The 27,673-nt window shown below is 40.7% G+C and overlaps 1 protein-coding gene across 8 annotated transcripts in view; it reads right to left on the bottom strand.

The window, feature by feature from the left end:
- Positions 1-14,342: 14,342 nt before the first annotated feature.
- The window catches only part of PCGF5 (polycomb group ring finger 5), a 148,490-nt gene continuing 135,159 nt past the window's right edge, over positions 14,343-27,673 (bottom strand). For 7 of the 8 annotated variants that reach the window (XM_056530205.1, XM_056530206.1, XM_056530207.1 and 4 more), the window contains 2 exons: positions 24,674-24,754; positions 14,343-18,009 (listed from right to left, as the gene is read on the bottom strand). In XM_056530205.1, the coding sequence (XP_056386180.1) occupies positions 17,962-18,009; positions 24,674-24,754 (129 nt within the window). In that variant the 3' untranslated portion in view covers positions 14,343-17,961. The remainder of the gene's footprint in view (positions 18,010-24,673; positions 24,755-27,673) is intronic. The other variant, XM_056530212.1, reaches the window with a different exon arrangement.

The following is a 27,673-nucleotide window of genomic DNA, read 5'->3' as shown; positions in this document are numbered from 1 at the left end:
ATGATCAGACTGAAAAGAACTTCACAACTTCCTCTGTAGTATACAGCAGCTGATAAGTACTGGAAGGATTAAGATTTTTTAATAGAAGTATTTTTACAAGTCGGTTTAACTTTCTGGCACCAGTTGATTTGAAAAAAAATTGTCTCCCACTGGATTTTTTGTTCTGAATGTAAGACCTGGGCAGCAAAGTTAATCTACTTATATACTTCACTTACCTATGTTTGGTGGCTGGCAGGGCAGGACTGGCCATCGGGCACACCAGGCATTTTCCCGGTGGGATGGCCTGTCCAAGGGCCAGGCCGTCCTCCTGCCCAGTACAGTGACACAGGCCGGAATTGCCTATCAGCAATTGAGAAATATCCAGGTCCAGCCGCTAGCCTTGTCGGCCGGTCGGGCCGGCAGTGTGAGAGCCTGGAGCGGGAGCCGGGAGACTAAAGCTGCTCGGCCTCCAGCTTGCATTTTTGTGCTCAGTGTTGGCTCTCCAGCTCACCTGTAGTTGCCAGGGACTCAGGGCGGCCCCACCCAGAGTTAAGTACCGTATAGCTAAGCGTGTCGGCCGCGTATTGACGCTCACTCACGTGATGCTCCCAGAATTCCCAGAATTCAATTATTACCTGTGTACTGGGGTGGTCTAATCTGGGGTACTACCTGTCTACTGGGGGGGGGGGGTATTACCTGTCCACTGGGGGGGGTCTATTCTGGGGGTACTACCTGTCTACTGGGGGGGGGGGGGTATTACCTGTCCACTGGGGGGTCTATTCTGGGGGTACTACCTGCCTACTGGGGGGGTCTAAACTGGGGGTACTACCTGCCTACTGGAGGGTTGTCTGGGCTTACTACCTGCCTACTGCTGGGTTAATCTAGGGGTACTACCTGCCTGCTGAGGGGGGGTTCTAATCTGGGGGTACTACCTGCCTACTGGGGGGGCTAATCTGGGGGGGACTACCTGCCTACACACCTTCCTACCTAACTACCGGGAGATGAGACATGTGGGGAGAATGTTACATGGAGGGGGAGAATGTGACATTGGGGGATGTGACATTGGGGGAGAATGGGACATGGGGAGAATGTGACTAGGGGGGATAGAAATGAAATAGGGGAGATGTGAAATGGGCAGTGGACATGAATTGGGGGGGATAGATGTGAAATGGGGGGAGATTGGACATGAAATGGGAGAATTTCACCATTTGTTTATTTTATCGAAATCGCAATATTTAGGTCCATAATCACAATCACACAGTTTCCCCATATCGTGCAGCCCTACAAGCTATGTACCTGGCCACCTAACTACCTATATCAGTGTTTCCCAAGCAGGGTGCAAAACTATGACTTAGGGTGCAAAACTATGCTGGGAGCTGTAGTATTTGCAACAGCTAGAGGCAGTGACCTACCTACATACCTGGCTACCTGCCCCTTTACTAAGCGGAACACCAAGGAGGGCATTATTACAGGCCTATAGATGAGGAGATTGTGTAGCGTTGAGGAGAGCACTGGAAAAATTCTAGAGTCTAAGATGTTTGTCCTGCAGATGAAGAGAGATGAAGTTTTGGCTGGAAGAAGACATCATGGCGGTCTGAGTCAGACGGGGAAGAAAAGGAAAGAGGACGATGCTGATCAGAAAAGTTTTTATCTGTGAGTTCTTTCATGTAGCTGTAGTCACTTATATGGTATAAATCCTGTGTACAGCTGGTATATACCTCTATATGGTCCTGTATATAATCACTTATAAGGCATATATTCTGTGTAAAGTTGGTATCTACCTCTAAATGGCCCTGTATATAATCACTTATATGGTATATACAGTCATGGCCGTAACTGTTGGCACTCCTGAAAGTTTTCAAGAAAATGAAGTATTTGTCACAGAAAAGGATTGCAGTAACACATGTTTTGCTATACACATATTAATTCCCTTTGTGTGTATTGCAACTAAACCAAAAAAGAGAGGAAAAAAGCTAATTGGACATAATGTCTCACCAAACTCCCAAAATTGACTGGACAAAATTATAATAATAATAATAATAATACAATTAAAATATATTATATATATATATATATATATATATATATATATATATATATATACAATAATACAAAAAAAATACCTTTGCGCACAAAATATCGACTTTTGCCAAAAGTTGCAAATGATAAATACGTGATCACTGCATGGTCAAAAAGAAAAAGGTCAACGGGTAGGCAAAGAGTGAAACTGTCTATATCTAAGGATGCTTAAGGCTAGGTTTCCACTTTTTTTTTTTTTTTTTAAACTTTTGCCTTTGAGTGGAAATTGCATTTTTGGCCCCTTTGGCATTTTTTCCTAAATTTGTTGGGTACCTAAAAAATAAAAAAAAACAAATGCAGTAGGGATGGGAAAAAATTTATTTAACAACATTTTTATAGCGAAATTTACATTTTTTTTTTAATAAAGGGTGTGTTTTAAATTTTTTTCTCTATTTTTAACATTTTTTTGGTAGTACTAGTACTCCCAGCATGGAACAGACTGTTCCATGATGGGTGGGAGTAGTCGTACCTGTACTAAGAGAAAGATCGCCCTGGGTGTCACTTCTGACACCCGATGCGATCGTCCTATCTATTGCAGAGATGTGGAGCGGCTCTATACAGTGCTCGCATTTCTGCTCTGTTCTCCGGCCAGTGATGTGAATAGAACATCACTTATTCATATTTTTTTGCCCAGAGTGGGGATTGGCCGGATGGTTGCAGCCAATCACCGCTCTCAGCGGGAAATATGAATGAGTGCTGTTCTATTCATATCACTGGCCGGCCAGAGTATAGTGCAGAGGTACGAACGCTGTACAGAGCCGCTCCACATCTCTGCAATAGATAGGACGATCGCATCGGGTGTCAAGAGTGACACCCGCTGTGATCTGTCCTTAACTGCAGGTACTAATACTCCCAACATGGAGCACACTCTGCTCCATGCTGGGAGCTGTAGTACCTGCATTAATAGACAGATTGCAGCGAGTGTAACTTCTGACACCCGATGCGATCCTCCTGTATAATGTATAGATGCGGGCGGCCGCTCTTCTATGGTCCCCTGCACTGACGTGTATATATTCATATTTCCACAGAGAGTTGTGATTGGCTGGAACCATCTGGCCAATAACAGCTCTCTGCAGGAAATATGAATAGGTGTATATATACGTCAGTGCAGGGGACCATAGAAGAGCAGACGACCACATCTGTAAATGATACAGAAGGATCGCAACGGACCCGGAATGATCTGTCAATTAGTACAGGTACTACTCCCATCATCGAACGGTGTGTTCCCTGCTGGGAGTAGTAGTACTACCTAAAAAATAAAAAATAAAACAAAAGAAAAAAAGTGAAAAACACACACACACTACATTTTTATTATTGTCGGCTACATTTTTAGCGCCCAGTCCGCACACATAAATTGATCCCTGTTTAGAAATTAATAAAAATTAATAAAAGCCATGCAGCAGAATGGGCGTTTTTATTGGCGTTTTTGCCTTTCCAAAAAAACAAGTGGAAACCTAGCCTAAAAGTCATTAAATATGCCGCTTATGCCTGGACTGCACCAAAACATAGACAAAAAAACTGCTCAAAAAGCTATGATAAATCTCCCGCTGTATGACTAGTGAGGGTGAGTGGAGTGTGCTTCTTTAAATGAAGACGGCAATGCTTTCTTTTAACCACATAGGGACCCAGGGCGTACAAGTATTCCTTCGCTTCTTGGTACTTAAGGGCCTAGGGCGTACCAGTATGCCCGTGGGAATTTCGGTCCCCGCCCAGGGGGGGTCATCAGACCCCCCATGTCGGCAAACGCCGCAAATCGCCAGTGAATTCAAACCAGCGATTTGCGCCGATTCCGGGTCATTACGGGTCTATGGTGACCCAGTGACCCAGAAGACACCCACGATCCTCCTGAAGGGATAGGAGTGAGGTGGCAGGGTTGCCACCCCTCCTATCCCTGCGATTGGTCGTCAAGGAGCTATGACCAATAGCAGATCGGTGCGGGGGAGGGGTTATCTTTCGGTTTCCCCATTCTGCCCACCCACAATAGGCTGGGCAGAATGGGGAAACCGACAGGGACTGGCGCCGAAGTCCACCTACCCATCAGCGGCGGCAGCAGGCAGCGATCGGTGGCGGGGATCGACGAAAGAAGAGGATGGCAATGCGGCTCCCTGAATCCTACGGAAGCCGGTGAGTTGCCTAGCAACATCTGGAGGTCTACAGTTTGAGACCACTATACTGTGGTCTCTAAACTGTAGCCCTCCAGATGTTGCTAAACTACAATTCCCAGCATGCCCAGACAGCGGTTTGCTGTCTGGGCATTCTGGGATTTGTAATTTTGCAACATCTGGAGGGCCACAGTTTGGAGATCACTGTGCAGTGGTCTCTAACTGTAGCCCTCCAGATTTTGCAAAACTGCAAATCCCAGCATGCTCAAACAGCAAACAGCTGTTTTGGCATGCTGGGAGTTGTAGTTGCGCACCTCCAGCTGTTGCATAACTACTTCTCCCAGCATGCCCTTCGTTGATCAGTACATGCTGGGAGTTGTAGTTTTGCAACAGCTGGAGGCACACTGGTTGGAAAATACTGAGTTAGGTAATAGAACCTAACTGAAGGTTTTCCAACCAGTGTGCCTCCAGCTGTTGTAAAAGTACAAATTCCAGTATGCACGGTCTGTCAGTACATGCTGGGAGTTGTGGTTTTGAAACACCTGGAGTTTTGCCCCCCCCCCCCCCCCATGTGAATGTACAGAGTACAGTCACACAGTCGAGTTTACAGTGAGTTTTCTGCTTCAAGTTTGGGCTGCGGGAAACTCACCGTAACCCGCCAGTGGGAATGTACCCTAAAAACACTACACTACACTAACACATAATATAGGGTAAAACACTTCATATACACCCCCTTACACTGTCCCCCCCCCCCCCCCCCCCCCCAATAAAAATGAAAAACTTATTGTACGGCAGTGTTTCCAAAACGGAGCCTCCAGCTGTTGCAAAACAACAACTCCCAGCATTTCCGGACAGCCACTGACTGTCCAGGCATGCTAGGAGCTTAGCAATAGCTGGAGGCACCCTGTTTGGGAATCACTGGTGTAGAATACCCCTATGTACACCCCTATGCAATCCCTAATTTAGTCCTCAAATGCGCATGGCGCTCTCTCACTTCGGAGCCCTGTCGTATTTCAAGGAAACAGTTTAGGGCCACATATGGGGTATTTCCATACTCGGGAGAAATTGTACTACCAATTTTGGGGGGCTTTTTCTCCTTTTACCCTTTATGAAAAGGAAAAGTATGAGGCTACACCAGCCTGTTAGTGTAAAAAAAATTAAATTTTACACTAACATGCTGGTTTTGCCTCATACTTTTTATTTTCACAAGAGGTAAAAGCAAAAAAAGACCCCGAAAATTTGTAACGCAATTTCTCCTGAGTACGGAAATACCCCATATGTGGGCGTAAAATGCTCTGCGGGCGCACAGCAAGGCTCAGGAGTCAGAGCGTACTATGTACATTTGAGGCCTAAATTGGTGATTTGCACAGGGGTGGCTGATTTTACAGCGGATCGGACATAAACTCAAAAAAATAAATACCCACATGTGACCCCATTTTGGAAACTACACCCCTCACGGAATGTGACAAGGGGTATAGTGAGCCTTAACACCCCACAAGTGTTTGAAGAATTTTCATTAAAGTTGGATGGGAAAATGAAAACTAAAATGCTGGTGTTACCCTAAATTTTTCATTTTCACATGGGAAAATAGGAAAAAAGCCCCCCAAAATTTGTAACCCCGTTTCTTCTGAGTAAGAACATACCCCATGTGTGGATGTAAAGTTCTCTGTGTGCGAACTACAAGGCTCAGAAGAGAAGGAGCGCCACTGGGATTTTGAAGAGAAAATTTGTCCGGAATTGAAGGCCACGTGTGTTTACAAAGTCCCCATAGTGCCAGAACAATGGACCCCCCCACATGTGACCCCATTTTGGAAACTGCACCCCTCATGCAATGTAATAATGGGTACAGTGAGCATTTACGCCCCACAGGTGTCTGACAGATTTTTGGAACAGTGGTCCGTGAAAATGAAAAATGTAATTTGTAATTTGCACAGCTCACTGTTCCAAAGATCTGTCAACCACCAGTGGGGTGTAAATGCTCAATGCACCCCTTATTAAATTCTGTGAGGGGTAGTAGTTTCCAAAATGGGGTCACATGTGGGGGGTCCACTGTTCTGGCACCACGGGGGCTTTGTAAACGCACATGGCCCCTGACTTCCATTCCAAACAAATTCTCTTTCCAAAAGCTCAATGGCGCTCCTCCTTTCCAGAGCATTGTAGTGCGCCAGCAGAGCACTTGATGTCCACACATGGGGTATTTCCATACTCAGAAGAAATGGGGTTACAAATTTTGGGGATCATTTTCTCCTATTATCCCTTGTGAAAATGTAAAATTTGGGGGGAAAAACTGCATTTTAGTGAAATTTTTTTTTTCTCATTTACACATCCAACTTTAACAAAAAGTCATCAAACACCTGGCGGGTGTTAAGGCTCACTGTACCCCTTGGTATGTTCATTGAGGGGTGTAGTTTCCAAAATAGTATGCCATGTGTTTTTTTTTCTGTTCTGGCACCACAAGGGCTTCCTAAATGCGACATGCCCCCCAAAAACCATTTCATCAAAATTTGCTTTCCAAAAGCCAAATGTGACTCCTTCTCCTCTGAGCATTGTAGTTCACCCCCAGAGCATTTTACGTCCTAACATGGGATATTTCCATACTCAGAAGAGATGGGGTTACAAATTTTGGGGGGCATTTTCTTCCATTATCGTTTGTAAAAATTGTAAATTTGGGAAAAAACTGCACTTTAGTGAAAATATTTTTTTTTTCATTTACACATCCGACTTTAATGAAAAGTCGTCAAACACTTGTCGGGTGTTAAGGCTCACCGTACCCCTTGTTACATGCCTTGAGGGGTGTTGTTTCCAAAATGGTATGCCATGTGGGGGTTTTCTGCTGCTCTGGCACCATAGGGGCTTCCTAAATGCAACATGCCCTCCAAAAACCATTTCAGAAAAATTCACTCTCCAAAATTACATTGTTGCTCCTTCCCTTCTGAGCCCTCTACTGCGTCCGTCGAACACTTGACATACACATATGAGGTATTTGCTTACTCGAGAGAAATTGGGTTACAAATTTTGGGGGACTTGTTCTCCTATTACTCCTTGTAAAAATTCAAAAACTGGGTCTACAAGAACATGCGAGTGAAAACAATGAGGATTTTGAATTTTCTCTTTCAATTTGCTGCTATTCCTGTGAAACACCTATAGGGTTAACACACTTACTGAATGTCATTTTGGATACTTTGAGGGGTGCAGTTTTTATAATGAGGTAATTTGTGGGGTGTTTCTAATATGAAGGTCCTTCAAATCCACTTCAAAACTGAATTGGTCCCTGAAAAATTCAGATTTTGACATTTTGGTGAAAAATTGGAAAATTGCTGCTGAACTTTGAAGCCCTCTGATGTTTTCCAAAAGTAAAAACATGTCAACTTTATGATGAAAATATAAAGTAGACATGTTGTATTTGTGAATCAATATATAATTTATTTGGTATGTCTGTTTTCCTTACAAGCAGAGAGCTTCAAAGTTAGAAAAATGCAAAATTTTTAATTTTTTCATCAAATATTTGAATTTTTCACCAAGAAATGATGCAAGTATTGACAAAAATTCACCACTTACATGAAGAAGAAAATGTCACTAAAAAAAAAAATCTCAGAATCAGAATGAAAAGTAAAAGCATCCCAGAGTTATTAATGCTTAAAGTGAGAGTGGTCAGATGTGCAAAAAATGGCTGGGTCCTTAAGGTGAAAATGGGCTGGGTCCTTAACCTCTTAACCCCTTAAGGACTCAGCCCATTTTGGCCTTAAGGACTCAGACAATTTCTTACGTTTTAATTTTTTCCTCCTCGCCTTCAAAAAATCATAACTCTTTTATATTTTCATCCACAGACTAGTATGTGGACTTGTTTTTTGCGCGACCAGTTGTCCTTTGTAATGACATAACTCATTATATCATAAAATGTATGGCGCAACCAAAAAACACTATTTTTGTGGGGAAATTAAAAAGAAAAACGCAATTTTGCTAATTTTGGAAGGTTTCGTTTTCACGCCGTACAATTTACGGTAAAAATGATATGTGTTCTTTACTCTGAGGGTCAATACGATTAAAATGATACCCATTATTACATACTTTTCTATTATTGTTGTGCTTAAAAAAAATCACAAACTTTTTAACCAAATTAGTACGTTTATAATCCTTTTATTTTGATGACCTATAACTTTTTTATTTTTCTGTATAAGCGGCGGTATGAGGGCTCATTTTTTGCGCCATGATCTTTACTTTTTTTTGATACCACACTTGCATATAAAAAAACTTTTAATATATTTTTTATAATTTTTTTAATAAAATGTATTAAAAAAGTAGCAATTTTGGACTTTTTTTTTTTACGTTCACGCCGTTCACCGTACGGGATCATTAACATTTTATTTTAAAAGTTCGGACATTTACGTAAGCGGCGATACCAAATATGTCTATAAAATTTATTTTTTGCGCTTTTTGGGGGTAAAATAGGAAAAAACTGATGTTTTACTTTTTTATTGGGGGAGGGGATTTTTCACTTTTTTTTTACTTTAAAATTTTTAAATTTTTTTTTTTACACTTGAATAGTCCCCATAGGGGACTATTCATAGCAATACCATGATTGCTAATACTGATCTGTTCTATGTATAGGACTTAGAACAGATCAGTGTTATCGGCGATCTTCTGCTCTGGTCTGCTCGATCTCAGACCAGAGCAGAAGACGCCGGGAGCCGGAAGCAGGAAGGTGAGGGGACCTCCGTGCGGCGTTCTGAATGATCGGATCCCCGCAGCAGCGCTGCGGGCGATCCGATCATTCATTTAAATCGCGCACTGCCGCAGATGCCGGGATCTGTATTGATCCCGGCACCTGAGGGGTTAATGGCGGACGCCCGCGAGATCGCGGGCGTCGGCCATTGCCGGTGGGTCCCTGGCTGCGATCAGCAGCCGGGATCAGCCGCGCATGACACGGGCATCGCTCCGATGCCCGCGGTTATGCACAGGACGTAAATGTACGTCCTGGTGCGTTAAGTACCACCGCACCAGGACGTACATTTACGTCCTGCGTCCTTAAGGGATTAAGGACCAAGAACGTACCTGTACGTCCTGAGTCCTTTCCCTTTCTATAATGCGGGGCCATGATGTGGCCCCGCGTCATAGCTGGTCGGGCCCGGCCTCTAACAATGGCCAGGACCCGTCGCTAATAGCGTGCAGCATTGATCACCATGCCGCGCGCTATTAACCCTTTAGATTCGGCATTCAAAATTGAACGCCACGTCTAAAGTGAAAGTAAATCACTGCCGGTTAGCTCAGGAGACTGTTCGGGATCGTCTACCCTACTATTAGGGTAGATTGAGCATTTAAATTGCTTTTACGGAATATCTCTGTACTTAGTTCCATTCAGCTTCAAGTTCATTTTGCTCATATTCTGTTGACATTCTGATTTTATTGGTGTCAGCCTGACAACTTTTAAAGAATTATGTGGATGCTTCTTGTTTGTGACATTGTTGTTTGTGTTTATCCAGAACTGTGACATCACTACATGGATGATTCTTGTGCTGAGCCCCACTGTGTGCTTTATCCTCGTACTGTGATATCATTACTCTTGTGCCGTCACATGGTGTATTTCTGTTGTACTGCATTATTCTTGTGCTGGGAAATCACTATGTGTGTTTTTCTTGTACTGTGACATTACTGTGTATTTTTGGTCACATTTAATATCATGAAAAAAAATCAATAAAAAGCGATCAACAAGTCCGATCAATACAAATATTGTACCGCTAAAAATTTCAGATCACGGTGCAAAATATTAACCCTCATACTGCCCATATGCAGAAAAATAAAAAAAGTTATAGGGGTCAGAAATGACAATTTTAAATGTATACATTTTCCTGCATGTAGTTATGATTTTTTTCAGAAGTACGACAAAATCAAACCTATATAAGTAGGGTATCATTTTAATCGTATGGACCTACAGAATAAAGAGAACATGTCATTTTTACCAAAAAATGTACTGCGTAGAAACAGAAGCCCCCAAAATTTACAAAATGGCGTTTTTTTTTTTTTCAATTTTGTCTCACAATTATTTTTTTTCTGTTTCGCTGTAGATTTATGGGTAAAATGACTGATGTCATTACAAAGTAGAATTGGTGGCCCAAAAAATAAGCCATCATATGGATTTTTAGGTGCCAAATTGAAAGGGTTATGATTTTTTAAAGGTAAGGAGGAAAAAAATGAAAGTGCAAAAACCCTGGTCCTTAAGGGGTTACCGTAAATAGAAAACAATATAATTCAGGGAGGATTACTAATTTTGAGTGTGCCAGAAACATATTAAAATGTAACATTTATTACATTTCATTACAAATAAGCTTCATTTCCTAGTAAGGCACAAAACATAAATAAAATTTTTGGGTGTGTCATCATAACAGCGCTCCTTTAGTAGCTTACATACTTCTTGTGATCCAAAGTCAGGCCTGAATATTTCAATGGAGTTTGTCCTCAGGCTCTTTAAACTATATATTTGTTTATGAGAAAATCATTAATAGAGACTACAAGAAGATAAAGAGAGGTATCCATCTACTTAGACTCAAAGAGGGAGATTTATCAAAACCTGTGCAGAGGAAAAGTGGAGCAATTGCCCATAGCAACCAATCAGATCGCTTCTTTCATGTTGAAAAAAAGCTTCTAAAAAATAAAGGAAGCGATCTGATTGGTTGCTATGGGCAACTGCTCCACTTTTCCTCTGCACAGGTTTTGATAAATCTCCCCCATAGTCTATGCCAGTGGTCTCCAACCTGCGGACCTCCAGATGTTGCAAAACTACAACTTCCAGCATGCCCGGACAGCCGTTGGCTGTCCGGGCATGCTGGGAGTTGTAGTTTCGCAACATCTGGAGGTCCGCAGGTTGGAGACCACTGGTCTATGCCCTACACATTTTATCACTAAGAGGTTTTTGCTGTCAGTCATCAGGGGACAAAACAGCAATATTAAACTTTTCAAGACAGGAACATTTAATTTTTAGTTTTTGTCCCATCAACTAAGCCATATGAGCATTTTGTTTTTTGCAGGACCAACTGTACTTACACCTTTTATTTTACCTTAAAGGGGTACTCCGGCGCTAAGACATTTTATCCCCTATTCAAAGGATAGGGGATAACATGCTTGATCGCGGGGGTCCCCCGTGATCTTCCACGCCGCACCCCGTTAGAATCAGCCCCCGGAGCATGCTCGCTCCAGGTCTGATTACTAGCGATCATGCGAACATCACAATGCTCCGTCCCCGTGATTGGTAGTAATCAGACTCGGAGCGAGCATGCTCCGGGGGCTGATTCTAACGGGGTGCGGCGTGGAAGATCACGGGGTTCCCCCGCGATCAGGCATCTTATCCCCTATCCTTTGGATAGGGGATAAGATGTCTTAGCGCCGGAGTACCTCTTTAAAATGCATAGCAAAACCGTAAAATAAAAATAACAGTACACTTTATGGCAAAACTGACAAGTTATCTTAATTCTGTGGTCAACGGGGGAGATTTATCAAAACCTGTCCAGAGGAAAAGTTGCCCAGTTGCCCATAGCAACCAATCAGCTTGCTTCTTTCATTTTTAACAAGGCCTCTGCAAAATTAAAGTAGCGATCTGATTGGTTGCTATGGGCAACTTTTCCTTTGCACTGGTTTTGATAAATCACCCCCAATATGATTACAACGATACCCAAAATACATAGCTTTTATTTTATTTTACTACTTAAGGGTATGTTCACACTACGGAATGTGAACTTAACATTAGTGTGAATGGGTCTCCGCAAGAACCGTTCACACCGCCGCTGAAATTGTTCCACGCAAAGAAAGAACATGTTCATTCTTTGCTCGGAAGTCCGCGAGCACTGCATAGCCGCCAATGGTGATGGCGCAGTGCTGCGCAGTCCTACCGCCGCCGCCGGCTGCCAGTCTAAATCTCTGCTCGCTGTAGTGTGAACATACCCTAAAAGGTAATACTAAAAAAATAAATGAATGAATTGCCCTGTTCTAATCCCTATACGTTTTTTATTTTTCTGCCTACTGAGCAGTGTGAGGGCTCATATCATTTCCTTGCACCATGATCTGCAGTTTTTATCATTTACTATTAGGGTAGATTGAGCATTTAAATTGCTTTTACGGAATATCTCTGTACTTAGTTCCATTCAGCTTCAAGTTCATTTTGCTCATATTCTGTTGACATTCTGATTTTATTGGTGTCAGCCTGACAACTTTTAAAGAATTATGTGGATGCTTCTTGTTTGTGACATTGTTGTTTGTGTTTATCCAGAACTGTAACATCACTACATGGATGATTCTTGTGCTGAGCCCCACTGTGTGCTTTATCCTCGTACTGTGATATCATTACTATTGTGCTGAGCCCCACTGTGTGCTTTATCCTCGTACTGTGATATCATTACTATTGTGCTGAGCCCCACTGTGTGCTTTATCCTCGTACTGTGATATCATTACTCTTGTGCTGAGCCCCACTGTGTGCTTTATCCTCGTACTGTGATATCATTACTCTTGTGCTGAGCCCCACTGTGTGCTTTATCCTCGTACTGTGATATCATTACTATTGTGCTGAGCCCCACTGTGTGCTTTATCCTCGTACTGTGATATCATTACTATTGTGCTGAGCCCCACTGTGTGCTTTATCCTCGTACTGTGATATCATTACTCTTGTGCTGAGCCCCACTGTGTGCTTTATCCTCGTACTGTGATATCATTACTCTTGTGCTGTCACATGGTGTATTTCTGTTGTACTGCATTATTCTTGTGCTGGGAAATCACTGTGTGTTTTTCTTGTGCTGTGACATTACTGTGTGGATTATTCTGGTCCTCAGTCATCGCTGAGAGCATTATCCTTGTACTGTGACATCCCTTTGTGAATTTGTCCTATGACATTAGTGCATGGATTATCCCTGTATTGTGACATCATGTGGATTGTTCTCATGCGGTGACATCCATGTGTGCATTATCCCTGTACATTTACTCATTTGTGCATTATTCCAGGGCTCCTATTTGTGGTTAAACTCCGCCAAGGCGTGACGAAGTGGAGTTTAACCGTGAAACGGAGCAGTCGCTGCTCCCCGACCTCAGGGAAGCTTGTGTTGTCTCTTTCCTTGATGTAACCTGCACCGGTTGACCAAAATAAAAGTCTTCATATTTTGCATCTGAAAAGGGATGAGTGCTTCATTATTGTTAAAGGGGTTATCCAGGAAAAACTATTTTTTTTATATATATATATCTCAACTGGCTCCAGAAAGTTAAACAGATTTGTAAATTACTTCTATTAAAAAATCTTAATCCTTTCAGTACTTATGAGCTTCTGAAGTTAAAGTTGTTCTTTTCTGTCTAAGTGCTCTCTGATGACACGTGTTTCGGGAACCGCCCAGTTTAGAAGAGGTTTGCTATGGGGATTTGCTTCTAAACTGGGCAGTTCCCGAGACAGGTGTCATCAGAGAGCACTTAGACAGAAAAGAACAACCTTAACTTCAGAAGCTCATAGGTACTGAAAGGATTAAGATTTTTTAATAGAAGTAATTTACAAATCTGTTTACCTTTCTGGAGCCAGTTGATATATAAAAAAGTTTTTTCCTGGAATACCCCTTTAATCTTTCAGCTACACATTTTAAAGGGGTACTCCGATGGAAAACTATTTTTTCAAATCAATTGGTGCCAGAAAGTTAAACAGATTTGTAAATGACTTCTGTTTAAAAATCTTAATCTTTCCAGTACTTATCAGCTGCTGTATGCTCCACAGAAAGTTCTCTTTTTATTGAATGTCCTTTCTATCTGACCACAGTGCTCTCTGCTGACACCTCTGTCCATGTCAGGAACTGTCCAGAGCAGGAGAAAATCCTCATAGCAAACCTATCCTGCTCTGGACAGTTCCTGACATGAACAGAGGTGTCAGTAGAGAGCACTGTTGTCAGACAAAAAAAATAAATTCAAAGAGAAAAGAACTTCCTGTGGAGCATACAGCAGCTGGTAAGTACTGGAAGGATTAAAAGTTTTAAATAGAAGTAATTTACAAATCTATTTAATTTTCTGGAGCCAGTTAATTAAAAAAATGTTTCCCCCACCAGAGTACCCCTTTACCATACACACAGTGTAAAAAATAGCTCTGTTGTTGGACTATATGGGCACTACAAAACAGCAGTTTTCCACATCCGAGAATACAAATAAAACACAAATACGCACTAGTAGAATTCCAACAATCCAGTTTTATATTAGAGTAAACTGTTTAGATAGATATTCAGCTCTTGAAGACTATTTACAAAATGTGCCATTTCTTATAAAATCCATTTCAATTTCAGCATCATTACAAAATATCAATCTGAAAGGAAATGAGAGAATATGCAACGACCTCACTTCTTTCACAAGGTACAAAATACAATTTTAACTAAAAATAACTTAGAAAAATATACTTCCTGACATCAAGTCCCTTCTTCAGACGTGGTAGTACAAGGAATTTGGTCATGAAACTATCTTTTATAATAGAGATTCTCCTCTGTAGTCTTAGTTCTTTTGGTTACATCTTAAAGGCATCTTTACATATTTTATAGCATATTTGTCAGTAAGTTATAATAAGTACTATCCTTCTTTAAAGAAACATACATAAGAAAATATACCCAGCTCACCGCACAGGGAATAATAGCATCTTTTCTAAACGCTCACAGTGCATATACATATTTCTATGTATTTTTCATATATAAACCAGACTGTATATTGAATTATATAATTCTACAATGAGGCACACAGTTTTCTATAATACAAGCAAGTGCTACCAACTTATTCTTTAGAATGCTTACCTACAGATTGTATAAGACGCACTAATATAGACCATGGGGGGACATGTATCATTATTTGTGTACGGTAGAAGCAGTTTACCCCGAATTCAAAATTATGCGCAGATGCGCTAAATTTATCAATCAAGCGCAATGATTTTCATAAATTGCAGGTAAATATAGTAATCTCCTCAATCCACTCTTTGGAAAATGAAATTGATGATTTAGAGCATCTTGCTACGAGCAGTCCAAAATGGCTTATATTTGCGTAAAAAATATGGTAATTGCGCAAGATTTCTGGGGGTAAAAAATGGACGCAGTTAAAGGAGTACTCCAGCGCAAAATAACTTATCCCCTACCCAAAGGATAAGGGATAAGTTATAGATTGCGGGGGTCCGAGCGCTGGGGCCCTCCGGGATCTCCTGGACATGGCCGCGGCAGTCTGCCGGAAGTGAAGTTTCGTCCCCAGCAGAAAGCCGCGGCAGACACTCCCCCTCCATGTATCTCTATGGGATTCATTGAGGGGGCATGTCGGCTGTCGCGTCATGCGGGGACGGAACGCCCCCTTTCCTGTATATTGCCGCGGCCCCGTACCGAAGATCGTGGAGGGGCCCCAGCGCTCGGACCCCCCGTGATCCATAACTTATCCCCTATCCTTCGGATAGGGGATAAGTTATTTTGCACTATAGATGTCCTTTAATACATTTGTGTGCACTAAATATGTCACTCCAAGGTACACCGAAACATACACATCTGGAGAAAATGCTCCACCAGAATGTACAGAAAAGAAAAAGCAAAAAAACAGCTTGCGCTAAAATTTCAACACAAAACAGGGGTAAAATATTTGATACATGTCCCCCCATGGGTATAAATAAAAATATGCAACTCATTACCATTAACATTTAAAAGAATTATAGAACTACACATATTACTATGTCACTTATGGCCAGAACATTTTACATGGAATTTTCATGGATTTCTTGCATTTTATCTGCATTTAATAAATTATAAAAAATAAAAAATGGAAGACTAATGCAAATTAAACATTTGGCAAGAGAGGAGAAGGAAAGAGGTATATGAAGTTCTGGACACGTGTGGTTAATAGATAGATAGTCAATTTTAATGGCAAAACCTTATGGGAAATATATTCTAAACTACAAAAATACCAGAGGATGCCTATCTTTTATAATGTGCTGATATAAAGGTTAGATTAATGTAAGAAAAGAAAGATTTTTATCTTGCCTAACATCTACTTTGAAGATGGTTAGCTACTATTGGACATCAATAGAAATACACAAACATCTGCCTATTTTAGTTTAGTTTCATCGCTCACACTTCTATCATTTGGGGATACGTGCGGCAGACATACAAGATTTTATTTAGCATCCCAAATAGAATGCGATCAACTGGCGAACAAGCTTGTTCATTCGCTGATCACTGTTCCAATTACACAGGACAACATCGGCCTGTCCTGGCATATGACCCTGTGTAATAGAGCCCTAAGACGTGACTGCATATGTATGGCCGTCTCTTTAAAAAAAAAAAAAAAAACATTGGTTGGAGACTGGTGAGCTCCCTACCACTGGTGCGTTAGGTGACATTTTCTAAAATTCAGTTGTGGGAAATCATGGGTTTATTTTTGCGAAAGAGAATGTGTGTTAGGCTGGGTTCACACCAAGTCTTTGCAATACAGTTCCCGTATCAGGTTTTTGATGAAAAACGGATTTCTCAAAACCGTATTAAACTGTCAAAACGTGTGTACAAATTTTAACCTGTATACGGTTTGAAAAAATGATGTCCGGTTGCAAAAATATATGTTTTTAACTTTTCACTCCATTATGAATAAAGTTTCACTTGTTTGATTGAAATTCCAAGTAAAAAAAACTTTTGTTGTGCACTGCGCATGTGCAAAGTAAAAATCGTATAGTGCCAACAAGATGGAACCGTACGCACATATGGTTCTGTACGGTTCCCATTGACTCCCATATTGAAAAAAAACATATATGGTTTCAATACGGTTTTTCACCCGGTTTTGGGTACGGGAAAAAAACTGACAAAACCGTACAAGATGCAAAATGGACACAACCGGATGCATCATTTGGCATACAGTTTTCAATGAAGAGTCAATGCATACGGTTTTCAATACGGTTCCATACGTGGTGTGAACCCAGCCTTAGGAAGGATATCTGGCCTGTTGAAATTAAATCTAATTGTTGCTTATCATATTGTATATTGCTCATCTATACATAAAAATAAGCTACTTGTTAAAATACTTGTAAATGGAAGTATTCTGATCATAAAAGAAAAGAAAGTGCTAGTAAAGAGGTATTCTAGACTGAAATATTAATCCCTGTCCACTGGATAGGTGATACATTTTTGATCAGTTAGGGTTCGACTCTGGGGAGTAAACTCGTGCAGCTGTGCAGGGCCGGTAAATTCAGTCTTCTATTATAGAAAGTGGAGGAGTCCCTGTGGGAGAACTCTGAATAATCTACCCAGTGAAGAGGTGATGAATGTTCCTGGTCAGAATATCACATAAATGTTTTTGATGATGATGTTGATGATGATGATATTATTCTACAAATCAGATTCTGTGTCATATAGTTTCTAGTTTTTGTCAGTCACAATTATGCATTGGAAACCATTATGGATTTCACTACATTACAACCATGGGTATTATACCAAAGACTTGGTAACAAGAAAACCACAAAAAGATTAGGAGTAACAGTAATGCAAAAATGTTGGCTCTAACCAGATATCCACAAAATGTGTGTACATTATTAACTCCACCAAAGCTAGGTTGCATGTGGATAGCATACCTAGAAGTCAGTCCAATGTTTGACAGCAGACTGGCACTTGGTTTCATAACAATAGCTACAAATGACACTACTGGCAGGTTAGAGAGAGACCACATCTGTATTTTGCATGCTGTTTAATAGTCAGTGTCCTTTGAGTCCATGTAAGTAGGCACATCCATTCATTGTGCAATCTGTTGATGAGTTAACGTATAGTGCAGAATTCTTCTCAGTGTTCCCGACCAATTAACCAAAGTCAATTCTTGGCCGATATTGCAATACCATGGGATAAGACTAAACAGGAGAAAGGAAACAGAACAAAAGAAGGCGGTAAAATACATGACTTACTAATGGCTTCTGTATCCAACTGCTAATCTCTATATGGGAACATTGCAAAGCAAATCAAAGACCACACACTCACTCATAGTAGTCTTATATATATATATATATATATACACACACACACAGAATATATATATATATATATATATATATATATATACACATATATACACACACATATACAAACATACATATACACACACGCACACTATTTCAGCCTTCAGCTTTCTAGTTTTTAAAGAAAACCTTTAAGGTTTTGGAAGCCTCACAAATTTGTCATTGGACCCAAAAAGGTCAATAGATCAGCGTTAAAGCCTGATTAGTGGGTGGAGGTCCTGCGGCTGACTGTTAACACTCCCTGCGACTGTATTACCAGTTATGGCCAGAAGTGATTAAAAGCATTGCAGAGCTGAGGAGAAACATGTTAAAATGCTATTCCCTTGACCTTACTCAGGTTCTTGGGCCAGTGTTTCAGTCTTCAGAGACCTGACAGGTTCCCTTTAAAGGGGTTATCCAGGAAATATATATATATATATATCAACTGGCTCCAGAAAATTAAACAGATTTGTAAATTACTTCTATTAAAAAATCTTAATCCTTTCAGTACTTATGAGCTGCTGAAATTGAGTTGTTCTTTTCTGTCTAAGTGCTCTCTGATGACACCTGTCTTGAGAACTGTCCAGAGTAGAAGCAAATCCCCATAGCAAACCTCTTCTTCTCTGTGCAGTTCCCGAGACAAGCAGAGATGTCAGCAGAGAGCACTTCTGCCAGACAGAAAAGAACAACTCAACTTCATCAGCTGATAATTATTGGAAGGATAAATATTTTCTGGAGCCAGTTGATATAACAAAACATTTTTTTTTGTTTTCCTGGAATACCCAGACAGGGTAGGATGAGCTCAAGGGCAGCTCACAAGTTAAAAAGGACTGCTATTACTTTCTATAAACAGTACCACTCTTCCTTAAATGTAGGCCTAATTAATTAAAGAGAATGTACTCATATGTATCATAATATGTACTGTGTCAACATTGAATGTTACACTAGTACTTGTTTCTGTAGCTATGTTTACATTTGTCAATAGATAGAATTCCTTCTTGCGGCAAAATACATATAGTTGTACAAGATGCTTAGAATGTGGCTGAATCAGTATTGTAAAACAAATAATACCACTTGACTTGATCCACTGCTAGTTAAAATCACTCTACTGTGCTTTTGCTTTGACTTTTTAAAAGGGTCCTCCTTTGGAAACATCTTATCCCCTATCTAAATGATAGGGGATTAGATGTTAGGTCGCGTTTGTGATGTCACGCCACGCCACCTCAATTAATGACTATAGGAGGGGGCATGATGGCTAGCACATAGCCGTCACGCCTCCTCCCACAGACGTGAATGGAGGGGGCGTGGAGGATTGCATCGCCAGTCATCGGGCACGGAGCGGACGGTGCCCGATGTGACAGAGGTGCAGCACCAAAGATCGCAGGGGTCCACAGCGGCGCGACTCCCGCGATCTAACATCTTATCTTAGATGTTTCCAGCAGAGTACAGCTTTAAAGGTAATTTATCACAAAACACCTAAAGGAGTTTGAAACACACCCATATCTGAAGCCCCAGAGAATAAAACAACTAAAATATGTGGTTAAAAATATATTTTATAAAATTAAAAGGTATGCAAACAAAATCAATCAATTAGATAATATATACATATGTTAAAAGAGGGGGATACTGGGTCCTGTATAAGTAAAGAGATAAAAATGTCATAAATATATAACACAGGGGCCTGACTCTGCTTCATAAAGTGCTAGTGCTTCAAAGTGCAAATAAACCAAATCATGAAAGTGCAACAAGTGCCAGAATAATACATAAACGATATACACTCATGTGATATGTGAGCAAAATATCGACAAATGCATGAAAATGACAATAAAGTGTGCGTGAAGGTAGCAGCAGATAATACCAATAGCAGGCTCGTGCAGAGAAAACACAAGACTCACAGGAAGTCTTAGCTTAGCTTTATGGTTAGTGGTAAGAGGGAAACTAAACATTTACGGGTTATTTTACTGGGTGAGACGAAAAGGATGGTGCAAAATGATGAGAGAACAGGCTACAAATGTATTATCCTGAAACAATACAATATCTATCCACTATATTCTATCTATATAGCAGAAATGTTCAAAGTGATTTCCATTGGGGACATGGCAGATGCCTAGGCGACAGTTCTTTCCAGATATGTGCCAGGATATCCTCTGATATGTATCTATGTAGAGAAGGATGGCACCAGGATGTGGTGCGCCGTGCTTGTGGATCGTATAAATCCAATGGAAAGAGAAGAAATCCCAGCACCAGCGGCTTTGATGCAAATAAAAGGATTTATTTGTAATACAGCAAGTATTATACATGTTACAAGACGCGTTTCGGCTAATGCAGCCTTTCTCAATCGTATAGATTAAGAAAGGTTGCACTATCCTCTGATATGGACTCTACTGTTTTAGTGATGCATTGTCTAAGGTTGTTCAGATGTCAGATGTGGCAATCATGGAGACCAGCGCATTGTTGTTGAATCATTGTTTTCAAAGATTGTTTCTAACGGGTTACAGCACATTTCAAATTTGGCTCTTTAAAATGAAAGCTGTGCTGTGATTGGTTGCTATGGGCCACTACGCCACTTTTGCTTAGATTTTTAGTTACCAGTCATTTATTTAAAATACAGGATGTTACTTTTGCACCATCCCTTTTGAATCACCCTTTATACATAATAAAAAAAAAAAATTCACCAAAAATGCAATACAAAGGTACGGTATATAAAATTCACTTTTAGGGTAGGGTCACACATACAGTATACACAGCGTATTTCATGCTGCACAAGATTTGCCACGCAGCAAGACATATGCTGCATATTCTCCTATAGGCAAACACACAGGGCTACCCGCAGCAGCCCTGTGTGCAGTGAGGTTTAAAGCCTGGCCCCGTGTGTCACAGTCGAGTCGGTGCGCTGGGACCGTCACTGCGTGGGTAGCACTGTGTGTCTGCTCTTAGGAAAATTCGCAGCATATTTCCCTCTGTGCAGCGGATTTTGAGCAGCGTTAAATACGCTGTGCATAAGCTATGTGTGACCCTACCCTTCAAGGGGTACTCCGCCCCTAGACATCTTATCCCCTGTCCAAAAGATGGGGGATAAGAGGTCTGATCGCGGGAGTCCCATCGCTAGGGACCCACGCGATCTCCCTGCTACACCCCGCGTTTGTTTAGAGCATCGGGTGCAGCCCCGGAGGCTCATGACACCACGGCCACGCCCCTCAATGCAAGTCTATGGGAGGGGGTGTGACGGATGTCATGCCCCCTCCCATAGACTTGCATTGAGGGGGCGTGGTCATGACGTCACGAGTGGGGCATGAGTGTGACATCACAAGTCTCCGCCCTGCATCGCCAGTCATCCGGCACGGAGCGAAGTTCGCTCTGTGCACCAGATGTCTGAGGTGCAGCAGCTGAGATTGTGGGGGTCCCCAGCAGTGGGACCTCTGCGATCGGACATCTTATCCCCTACCTAGGGGCAGAGTACCCCTTTAAGGGTAGAAAAAGTAAACAGTAAAAAAATTTTTTAGAAATATAAATTAAATATACTGCTATTACTTTATAGTCCAGACTTCTAGTTTTTCACAAATCCACATAGAAGTGCAGATATATGATGGGAATAAATTCTAGATTTAGCAGATTAAATTAATAGACAACAATAAGTGCTATGGTAGTGCTGGCTATAGGTTTGCCCCGGGTAGCATAAAAAATGACATGCCAACCAGTTAAAGGGAACCAATCAGCATATTTTTGCATATATATAACACTTGGCAATGCATTTTATAATCTAAAATCATTATCCTCACCATCCCCGGGGGACATTTGTGCCCCCAGGGATGGTGAAGATATTAACCCCTTAAGGACGCAGGACGTAAATGTACGTCCTGGTGAGGTGGTACTTAACACACCAGGACGTACATTTACGTCCTAAGCATAACCGCGGGCATCGGAGCGATGCCCGTGTCATGCGCGGCTGATCCCGGCTGCTGATCGCAGCCAGGGACCCGCCGGCAATGGCCGACGCCCGCGATCTCGCGGGCGTCCGCCATTAACCCCTCAGGTGCCGGGATCAATACAGATCCCGGCATCTGCGGGAGTTCGCGATTTAAATGAACGATCGGATCGCCCGCAGCGCTGCTGCGGGGATCCGATCATTCATAACGCCGCACGGAGGTCCCCTCTCCTTCCTCCGTGCGGCTCCCGGCGTCTCCTGCTCTGGTCTGTGATCGAGCAGACCAGAGCAGGAGATGACCGATAATACTGATCTGTTCTATGTCCTATACATAGAACAGATCAGTATTAGCAATCATGGTATTGCTATGAATAGTCCCCTATGGGGACTATTCAAGTGTAAAAAAAAATGTAAAAAAATGTAAAAGTAAAAGTAAAAAAAAAGCGAAAAATCCCCTCCCCCAATAAAAAAGTAAAACGTCCGTTTTTTCCTATTTTACCCCCAAAAAGCGTAAAAAACATTTTTTATAGACATATCTGGTATCGCCGCGTGCGTAAATGTCCGAACTATTAAAATAAAATGTTAATGATCCCGTACGGTGAACGGCGTGAACGAAAAAAAATAAAAAAAGTCCCAAATTCCTACTTTTTTAATACATTTTATTAAAAAAAAAATTATAAAAAGTGTATTAAAAGTTTTTTATATGCAAATGTGGTATAAAAAAAAAGTACAGATCATGGCGCAAAAAATGAGCCCCCATACCGCCACTTATACGGAAAAATAAAAAAGTTATAGGTCATCAAAATAAAGGGATTATAAACGTACTAATTTGGTTAAAAAGTTTGTGATTTTTTTTAAGCGCAACAATAATATAAAAGTATATAATAATGAGTATCATTTTAATTGTATTGACCCTCAGAATAAAGAACACATGTCATTTTTACCATAAATTGTACGGCGTGAAAACAAAACCTTCCAAAATTAGCAAAATTGCGTTTTTTGTTTTAATTTCCCCACAAAAATAGTGTTTTTTGGTTGCGCCATACATTTTATGATATAATGAATGATGTCATTACAAAGGACAACTGGTCACGCAAAAAACAAGCCCTCATACTAGTCTGTGGATGAAAATATAAAAGAGTTATGATTTTTAGAAGGCGAGGAGGAAAAAATGAAAACGTAAAAATTAAATTGTCTGAGTCCTTAAGGCCAAAATGGGCTGAGTCCTTAAGGGGTTAAAGGGGTACCCTGGTGGAAATTTTTTTTTTTTTAAATCAACTGGTGCCAGAAAGTTAAACAGATTTGTAAAGAACTTGTATTAAAAATGTTTTAACTTTTAGGAGCTGTATGTTACAGATAATATTCTTTTCTGTTTGAATTTCATTATTTGTCTTGTCCACAGTGCTCTCTGCTGACACCTGATGCCCGTATCAGGAACTGTCCAGAGCAGGAAAAAATCCCAATTGCAAACCTATGCTGCAGAGGTGTCAGCAGAGAGCACTGTGGACAAGAAAAAAAAAGAAAAAAGAAAAGACCTCTGTAGCATACAGCTGCTAAAAAGTACTGGAAGGGTAAAGATTTTTTAATAGAAGTTATTTACAAATCTGTTTAACTTTCTGGTATCAGTTCATTAAAAAAAAAAAATAATAAATAAAAGTTTTCCCGATAAATAGTCCCTTGGGCGGGGACTTACACTTACCAGCTCCGTTCGCTGCGGCGGTGGCCCCAGCCCCAATGGCTTGAATGATGGCTTGCACCACCGCTCTGCTCCCTAAGCAGATGTAGCAGAGTGGAGACACGAGCCATCAATCACTCCATCAGGGCGGGGCCACAGCGAATGGAGCTGGTAAGTGTAAGTCCCCATAATATCTTCACCATCCCTGGGGGCATAAACATCCCCCGGAGATGGTGAGGATAATGATTTTAGCATATATAACGCATTGCCAAATGTTATATATGCTAAAATATGCTGATTGGTTCCCTTTAAGTAAATGGCCAACTGTGTAATGCATAAACAGCTACGACAGTGTTTCCCAAAAAGGGTGCCTCCAGCTGTTGCAAAATTACATCTCCCATCATGTGAAAGGGTGTCCAGGCATGATGGGAGTTTTAGTTTTGCAACAGCTGGAGGCAACCTGGTTAGAAAACACTGAGCTAAGATCTCCATTCTAGGTTAAAGGGGTTATCCGGGAATAGAAAAACACAGCTAATTTCTTTCAAAAACATTTCCACGTCTGTCTCCAGGTTGGAACTGAACTGCAGAACCACACCCAACCTGGAGACAGACGGGGAGCTGTTTTTAAAAGAAAGTAGCTCTGTTTTTCTATTCCTTTTTAAGGCTCTTTCGTAGGTGGAGACCTTATTCTATGAAATGTGCCATTAGGGCAAATATAGGGATTGCCTTTATGAATAAGTCAATTTAACTAGCTCGGGCCTGCTGTAAAATGTAACTCGCAGTGGCACAGCAGGACGCAGTGTGCTCTATAAAAAGTATGTACAGTCATAAGTACATGTAAGTACAGGATGTATGTTTTTGTGCTTAGCTATTCAATGTGTGCAGTATTAAAAAAACAAAAAGATCATATTTATACATACGGTTGAGGATGTCCCTGAAACAACAGGAGCAATATCACAGAGCGACATATGTAGTGCAGTCGAATTGTTCGGACATTGAAACTGTGAAGGAGATTATGTGCTTATTAGAACAAGACATCCACAACTGCATGTAGAAATGAGTGATCTGTACAGTATTATATCTAAAAATGCCTCGCAAGACAACAAGATCACTGTTTGTACATTTCACAGAGTACATAAACCATCTGCCAGAAATAACTACTCTGACATCTACACAATACATCTCAATGTATGATTCATGAATCCGGTGTTGTACCGGTCTAATGAAAACAGATCTGCATAAAAATGCCCAATAAATAAACAATCTTGTACTACAACATTTCCTATTTACAATAAATAGCATTTTTCATAATTTATCTACTATACTACATAAATCCATCCATAATCCATTCTCCGCCACAAGGCCCATTTTAACTTGGTTATAATTTATAAAGGTATCCAACAAATCGATGCCCACAAATCTGTGTTGGTACTTCTGCCTAATCCCAGTCATGTTAATGGGGCTGAGCTGCAGTACCACACATCGCCACATGGTGTTATTTAAAGAAAGTTTTCAGGATAAGCTGTCAGTGTATGGTAATTTAGGGCACCACTAAGCATTATGTAAGGGGAGACTCCAGGACTGAGGTGATATCCAGCACTAGGTCTTTCAGCAGCTTCTATGTGTATGTCTCTCTCTCTGCCTCGGAATCTTTCCAGCCACCCCTCCCCACCTTTCCTCTCTAAACTACAGACATGTAACCCAATCCCTCAGTGAGCTGATCCATCTGGAGACATATTTGAGCAGATTTTAGGAGGGAATGATTAGTTGAGGAAGGAAGGAGGAGGGGGTGGAATGGAAAAGGCTAATAAGATAAGAAAGAGGCATTTTCTCTAATAAGACTGTACTATTGATTTATGCAATGCTTGTTGAAAATTAGAGAACATTTATGTAAAAAAAAAGGGGGTTGCACCTGTATATCACATGTATCTATGTAATACATTTTTTCATCACACATGATTAACACATTTTAACTTTAGAAATTGACTAATATTGCAATATGTATAGTAATTACATGTATTTTATAATTTTTTTTTTTTGAACAGTATAAATTATCAATTATTCTATGCATGTATTTTTCTATGTAGATATTTACTATACAAGGTATTTAATAAAATGTGTTTATGAGGGACAGCAACCAATTACCTGTAATTGAAATGGTTTAGAATTATTTTATATCTCTATCTTAGTTACGGCCTCCAGTGCGCATGTCCGTGAACTTCGGGTGTGGGCGCCCTCATCCGGCTGACACTCCATAACCTCCGTGTGCACACCGTGTCACTAATATGGGGCGGTTGTGCTCGCGGACGCGATGACACAGTCGGACATAGGCGTGGTCATATACAGGATTTGGGAATCCTGTATATGACTTATATAATAGTAAAGGATCGTTGGTTGCTACATACATTCTGGGATTTATTGGGATTTGGTCCACACGCAATCATTTTTAGTTCTCTGTTGCACTTTCTATATTTTGTGCGTGTATTGATTTAATTCAATTGTTAGTAAAACTTTATATTTTAATAACATTTCACCCAACATGTCACCCAGTCAGAGGCTGCATTCCCAGCAGAAGTGAGTGAGTGTTAGGGTCCCATCTGATATGAGGCCACCTCCGCGTAGTGGATGGGGGGGACACGTTTTGATCAAAAAGTGCGCTAAGAGCCTCCATTTTGTTGACCAAGTGTGCGGCTGCCATTTTCTTTTTTTACATGTTTTGTACTTGCCACAGTAGCGTGCACCCGTGTATTGGGCATAGGTGCTGGCAACATTTTTCTTCTTTTCTTTTTTTATATTTTAATATTATATTTGAGTGGGTTAATGACTTCCCCCTTCTTCGGTGTATATACAATATATATTTTTGGGAGTCTACCTAGAAGGTTACTATAGAGACGATGGAGTCTCCATGCAAGTTGGAGTTTTTGGTGGTAAAAAAAAAGGGGTTGTCTGAAAAAGCCAAATTTTATTTCAGCCATTTCATGTTGAAACATCTAATTTTGTCCATTAGACCTAGCCAGCAACCTTCTCTCGTGGCTATAAAATGGAATTATGTACACACACTGGTTAAAAATAGAGGCTGAAAACTCGCATTTCCTGTAAACCTTTTGGCTGCATAAACAGAACGTGAACAAGGCAATTTTTAGGGCCCCTAATATACATAAGATAATTTCCATTAACTGACACTATAAGGATAAATAACTATAGAAAGTGGGGGAAAAACACAGTATCTATCACACTTCACAGTAACTTTTGTGTTATACTGTGATAAGAAATTGCCTAATTAGGAAAGTTAATAATAGAAAAACATTTTTATTGCATGTTTTCTTTTTGCTATAATATGACTTTGCTATAATATGATATGGCTAGGTTTCCACACAGGCATTTTTTGGAATGCTGCCGCTGCAGTTTTTTGAGCCACTGCCAGAAGTGGATCCAGTAGGAAGAAGTATAAGCCTTTCCTATATATTTCCCATTCCTTTTGAATATACTTCTGGCTTTGTCTCAAAAACAGCAGTGAAAAAAACCTGTGTGGAAACCTAGCTGTATGTCCATTTATCTGTCCTAGATGTCTGTTTATCTGTATTTTGCATTTTTCTGCTTTGGGTCCTGACAATATGTTTTTATCTTTTCAGATAAAAGATAATCTGGTTTGGGAAGAGTTAATGCTTCCAGCCCTTCAGCACTGGGAGGATATATAAGGCCTCTTCAGGTGCTGCTCTGGGCTGGCAATTACACCTGTTACTCAGACCAGGTTTTCAATATTTTGTTACTGTCTTAGCACATGTCCTGAGTTTTAACCATGGTTATCTCTTCTGTCTGATATCTAGATTTTAGCCTTCTTTGTTTTAGTACCTTTGTCAGGTTTTAGTATTCTTGTATTTTCAGTATTCACACTGTGCATTTTGTCAGTCTTGTTTTGA

This window comes from Hyla sarda, chromosome 7 (genome assembly GCF_029499605.1).
Source record: "Hyla sarda isolate aHylSar1 chromosome 7, aHylSar1.hap1, whole genome shotgun sequence".
In the NCBI taxonomy this organism is placed as follows: domain Eukaryota; kingdom Metazoa; phylum Chordata; class Amphibia; order Anura; family Hylidae; genus Hyla; species Hyla sarda.
This window is presented reverse-complemented; position numbering and strand designations above follow the sequence as displayed.